The sequence below is a fragment of the Carassius gibelio genome, chromosome A4 (assembly GCF_023724105.1).
Source record: "Carassius gibelio isolate Cgi1373 ecotype wild population from Czech Republic chromosome A4, carGib1.2-hapl.c, whole genome shotgun sequence".
Lineage (NCBI taxonomy): Eukaryota > Metazoa > Chordata > Actinopteri > Cypriniformes > Cyprinidae > Carassius > Carassius gibelio.
The window spans coordinates 1287720-1293812 of record NC_068374.1 but is presented as its reverse complement, the minus strand read 5'-3'; the positions used below and the strand labels follow the sequence as shown (position 1 = coordinate 1293812).

Genomic DNA, 6093 nt, shown 5'->3' with positions numbered 1-6093 from the left:
CAACGACATGGAATTAAATATAAGCCTACTACTAATTTTTATTTTGAAAAAAATTTAATGGGAAAAACCCGACCCCACATTTATAATAAAATTTATATTAAAATAAGTTAACTTTTCCCCATAATTAGTCTACTTTAAATGTTTTAATTATAGGCTATAGGCTACTTAGAATTATGAACTGAATTCACGAATTCTGTAGATCAATCAATCAATCAATCAATCAATCACCTTTATTTATATAGTGCTTTTAACAAAATACATTGCGTCAAAGCACTGAACAACATTCAGTAGGAAAACAGTGTGTCAATAATGCAAAATGATAGTTAAAGGCAGTTCATCATTGAATTCAGTGATGTCATCTCTGTTCAGTTTAAATAGTGTCTGTGCATTTATTTGCAATCAAGTCAACGATCGCTGTAGATGAAGTGACCCCAACTAAGCAAGCCAGAGGCGACAGCGGCAAGGAACCGAAACTCCATCGGTGACAGAATGGAGAAAATAACCTTGGGAGAAACCAGGCTCAGTTGGGGGGCCAGTTCTCCTCTGACCAGACGAAACCAGTAGTTCAATTCCAGGCTGCAGCAAAGTCAGATTGTGCAGAAGAATCATCTGTTTCCTGTGGTCTTGTCCTGGTGCTCCTCTGAGACAAGGTCTTTACAGGGGATCTGTATCTGGGGCTCTAGTTGTCCTGGTCTCCGCTGTCTTTCAGGGCAGTAGAGGTCCTTTCTAGGTGCTGATCCACCATCTGGTCTGGATGCGTACTGGATCTGGGTGACTGCAGTGACCCTCTGATCTGGATACAGACTGGATCTGGTGGCCACGGTGACCTCGGAACAAGAGAGAAACAGACAAATATTAGCGTAGATGCCATTCTTCTAATGATGTAGAAAGTACGGTGTTATGTGAAGTGTTTCCGGTTCCGGTTTACCTAATTAATGCAGCCTAAAAATCCTTTAACGGATTTGGATATTAAAAGCATATTAGTACGTTATGTGTATACCAGGTTAAAGAGATGGGTCTTTAATCTAGATTTAAACTGCAAGAGTGTGTCTACCTCCCGAACAATGTTAGGTAGTGTACTGACTAAGTCCTAAACGAAGTCTAGTAACGTTACTGGTTGCTAATAAAACGGATTAAGTTTAGACGTGTGCCCTTGCGTCCTCACACGATACAAACGGAGAATTCAGTTTGTTACTATTATCTAGCAGATTTATTTTCCTCCGTATACCATACAGCGGCAATATCTTGACTCATAATACATAACCAAAACAACAAACCGTCTTCTTTCCTATCAAGGCAAGACACAAAAGCACAGTCGAAAACTGTTTGCTTCCCAAATCAGCAACACCCGTGTCTGCGTTTCCTCTGGGTTAAATGACATACCTGGCTGACCTAAGATCAGCTGGGCCACAAACACATCCAGCCCACTAGTGGCACAGGAATAAAACTACATACAATACCAAATGAATATGGCTCATACACTCCAGCCCCTAATTGCATCTGCCAGAGCAATTACACCAAATTCAAAAGAGCCATAAAAACCAAAAATATAGCTTATATGAATGGGAACCAATTACTCTTTAGCTTCATTAAGCAAGCATATCTTAGTTATGGGTCGTTCAATTATGTTTGTCCTGGTCTTCAAACGAACCACACGTACCAGACCTCTCTTATCAGGCAAAGTTTCCAAGACTCTTCCTAGCATCCATGACCCACGTGGTGCAGTGGAGTCTGCAACCATGACCAGGTCTCCAGGTACAAAATTCCTCTTCTCCTGGTTCCATTTTTGACGCTCCTGTAAAAGCGGTAAGTACTCGCGGATCCACCTCTTCCAAAAGAGATCAGAGATGTACTGGGTTTGTTTCCACCTTCTTCTTGCGTAAACATCCCTTTTGTCGAACAGTCCTGGTGGGAAAACTGGTTTTCCTTTAAGGAGGAGCAGATGATTTGGCGTCAAGGCTTCAAGATCGTTGGGATCATCTGACAGTCCTGTGATGGGGCGATCGTTGAGCATAGCTTCAGTTTCACAGAGCACGGTATGGAACCCTTCGTCATCCAAGGTTTGCTGACGGAGCACAGAGCACAAGATTTTCCTGATCATCCGTATCATACGCTCCCATGCGCCACCGTGATGTGATCCAGCTGGAGGGTTAAAGCTCCACTTGATTCCCTTCCTAGACAAGGCTCTATCGATTCGGTCATGATTCAAAGAGGCCAAGGCTTCTCGCAACTCCCTTTCTGCACCCACAAAGTTGGTGCCATTGTCAGATCTCAAATGCGAGACTTGTCCTCTTCGACAGATGAACCGTCGCAAAGCATTGATGCATGAGTCGGTGTCAAGAGAATAGGCCACTTCCAGGTGCACAGCCCTGCTCGCCATGCAAGTGAATACTACTCCATATCTTTTCACGATGCTACGCCCTCTTTTAACATCAACTGGCCCAAAGTAATCTACACCAACATTAGTAAATGGCGGTAAATCAGGAACCACTCTCTCTTCTGGCAAGTCTGCCATTTTTTGCTCACCAGTTTTTCCACCATGGCGCTTACAAATGAGGCATCTTGATATGATCTTCCTTACTGCAGTAGGTCCACTTGTGATCCAGTATTTTCTCCTTGTAGCGGAAAGCAAATGATTTCTACCTGCATGTCCAAGCCGAAAATGGACATGACGAAGGATAAGATCGGAGATATGTTGGTCCTTTGACAAGATGAGGGGGTGTTTAATGTCCTCAGGGATTGCTGCCCTTTTCAGCCGTCCCCCAACTCGTAGAACTCCTCCTTCTAGAACCGGATCCAATTTGAGGATGCTGCTACTTCTTGGCACTTGTGCGTTGCCAGAGGTTAGTGCAGCAAATTCCGTAGGGAATCTCTCTTGCTGGCAAAAAGCGATTATGGAGGTCTCAGCCTCCAAGAGATCTTCCAGAGACACCTTCTGATTCCCAAGCGATCTTGAGAAAGCTTGCATCTCCTTTTGTACATCCAACCTTGCTGCTCCAATAGCACTGGTGTTTGCTTGCTCCAACTCTTTTCTTTTTTCTTTCAATTTGAGCAGAGTTCCTTTCAGCTTAATGAGCCACACAACTGCAACTTTCAATCTTTGCCAATCAGAGAAATGGGTCATCAGTTGAGATGTGGCGTTGGTGTCAACAAGTATCGCATTGACCGTCAGACATCTCTTTACTTCTGGATCATCAGCAGTGATACTTGTATCCCCAGGAAATGTTGGCCACTTTTCTTCTGGTTCCCATAAGAATTCCGGGCCTTCTATCCATCTTTGCTTTACAAGATTTTCTGCCTTCAATCCACGTGAAGCATCGTCAGCAGGGTTCAGGGATGTTGGAACGTATCTCCACTGCTCAATTTCCGAGTTTTCCCTGATGGTGGTTACCCTGTTTGCCACAAAGGTTTGAAATCTTCGGTTCTCATTCTTTATATACTTAAGAACTGATGTGCTATCAGTCCAAAAGCAAGTCTTCTTAAGTGGAAACTGGAGCTCCGATTGAAGCATCTTGTCCACTCGTACTGCAACAACGGCAGCGGTGAGCTCTAAACGGGGAATGGTGACAGTCTTTAGGGGGGCCACTCGGGCTTTACCAAATAAGAAAGTAACATGAACCCTCTCATCCATGTTCTGCAACCTCAGATAAGTAGCCGTACCATAGCCGTTCTCGCTCGCATCGGCGAAGTGATGCAATTGGGCACTGATAGTCCTCCCAAATCCTGCAGGCTTCACACATCTGTGGACTTTGAAATATGCCACCTTTTCAAGATCTATCAGCCATTTGTTCCACTTCTGCTGAAAAGCTGGAGGTATTGGATCATCCCAATCACACTTCGTCCTGCATAACCCCTGCAACAACAGCTTGGCAGGGAGTACTACGGGTGCGAGGAACCCCAATGGATCATAGACAGAACTGATGATGGATAACATGCCTCGTTTTGTTGCCGGCTTCTCCTTGACTTTCAGCTTGAATTTGAAAGTATCCGTCTCGATACACCACTGCAAACCCAAAGCTCTGTCCAACGGCAGCTTATCCCTGTCCAGATCAAGCTCATACAGGTTCTTGGACTTGAGATCCGCTGGAAGGCTTTGCAGTACTTTTCGACTATTACTAATCCATTGAGTGAGGGTAAACCCTCCTCTGCCGCAAATGGTTATAAGGTTTTTAACCATGGTGACTGCATCTTCTTCAGAGGGTAAACTCTTCAGTAAATCATCCATATAGAAGTTTCGGTTGACCGTTTCAATCACTTCTGTTGGAAAGTTGACCTGATTGTCTTCAGCAGTTTTTCTAAGAGCAAGGCAGGCAACACTGGGTGATGAAACAGCTCCAAATAAATGGACAGTCATGCGATGCTCTACAATACCTTGCTCCAGGTTACCTTGTGGCCACCATAAAAATCTTAAGTAGTCCCTGTGTTTCTCTGCCACCTTAACCTGGTGGAACATAGCTTTTATATCCGCCATTATGGCCACCTGTTCCTGTCTAAACCTCATAAGAACTCCAACCAATGAGCTGGTGAGGTTTGGTCCTTGCAAGAGCTGACTGTTGAGCGAGATCCCTTTGTACTCTGCTCCACAGTCAAACACCACTCGTAACTTTCCTTTCCGTGGATGGTACACGCCGTGGTGCGGGATATACCACACCTTCCCTGTTGGCGTTTCCAACTGATGCTTCGGCACTTCTTCAGCATAGCCATTGCTAATGACATCAGCAAGAAAGTTGTTGTACTCTTCATGAAAGCCTGCGTCTTTCTGAAGTCTTCTTTTTAGACCACGAACACGTTGCATGGCAACACCAAGGTTGTTTGGCATCGAAACATCTTTCCCTTTGAAAGGCATTTGAAATGTGTAGTGTCCGTTTTGAAGTTGAGCAGAGCTTTCCATTATCTTCACAAACTTCTTTTCTTCCCTTGACATTTCTTCCTGTTCTGCAGAAGCTTGCTCATTGAAATCATAGATGTACTGGTTAGTTAACAGTTCTTCGATTCTGTCAATGGCAATTCTGTTGGCACAAACTGAAGGGTGGTCACTTACACAGTCGCTACATCCCCGTAACGGACCATTTATCACCCATCCCAATAGGGTTCTGATCGCGTAGGGTCCTTCCCCTTCACAACTGTTAATCACCTCCCAAGGCTCCATCAACTTGGAGGCGTTTGTGCCAATTAACAGGTCAACATCAGCATTTATATGGGGAATTTTTACATCCTCTAAATAAGGCCATTTTCTCAGCTCCCTTTCACTGATTATGTTTGCTGTGGAGACAGGCATCTCTTTCTGGGTACACACTTTGGGAAGTGGATAGAAGCACTCACCAAAAAATCCAGAAATTTCCAAGCCATCAACAATGGAACTTTCTACTGCGTTATTATGGCCCAAGGTGCGAATATGAATCTTGCATTTGCGTCCTTCCATGTTTAACTTGTCAATGAGCTTCCTGGTGCAGAAAGTTCCTGTACTCCCTGGGTCCAGAAAAGCATAGGTTTCAATAACCTTGTTTCCCTTTAAGCACTTTACCTTAACAGGCAAAATGGGAAGAATTCCATTGCAGTGGCCAACCCCTGTAAGACAACAAGCAGAGGATGCTGTATAGCTGTCAGAAGTATTTGACTGCTCAGTAACTTTCTGCTCACCATCTTTCTGAACCTTTTGAATAAACCTTTCCTTCTCTCCTATGTGCAAAACACTGGGGTGCGTTCGGTTGCACTTGTTGCAAATGATGCGCCTGTCGCAATTCTTACTCAAGTGTCCTGTACACAAACAACTAAAACACAAACCTTTCTCCTTTAGGTAGTCCAGTTTCTCCCTGTGTGTCTTTCTTCCTAGTTTAAAACATTGTTCCAAAACATGATTACCAGCAGCACAATACAGACAGGAAATAGAATCAGTCTTGGTAAAAGATGTCACTTTGTTCTGAGCCTTTTCCTTCTTGTTACTATCTGGTTTGCTGTATCCATCTTCAATTACCACCTGTGTTGCAAAGCTGTTTCTTCCCAGCTGAGGTTTCACCTGTGACTTACTTACTTTTATAGCTCCTTTGATAAAAGGTGAAGTGTCCTGTATGTCACCAAAGACGGGATCTGAAG

At 44.0% G+C, this 6093-nt stretch overlaps 1 protein-coding gene across 1 annotated transcript; it reads right to left on the bottom strand.

Annotated features, from left to right (window-relative positions):
• Positions 1-1559: 1559 nt before the first annotated feature.
• On the bottom strand, positions 1560-4847 carry LOC127967188 (uncharacterized). Its single transcript, XM_052568307.1, has one exon. The coding sequence runs from the start codon at positions 4844-4846 to the stop codon at positions 1574-1576; it is 3273 nt and encodes a 1090-aa protein (XP_052424267.1). The 5' UTR covers position 4847; the 3' UTR covers positions 1560-1573.
• Positions 4848-6093: the final 1246 nt, after the last annotated feature.

Bases quoted from the DNA above. Each gene is read 5' to 3' on its own strand.
- LOC127967188 (XM_052568307.1), bottom strand. From the start codon at position 4,846: ATGCCTTTCAAAGGGAAAGATGTTTCGATGCCAAACAACCTTGGTGTT.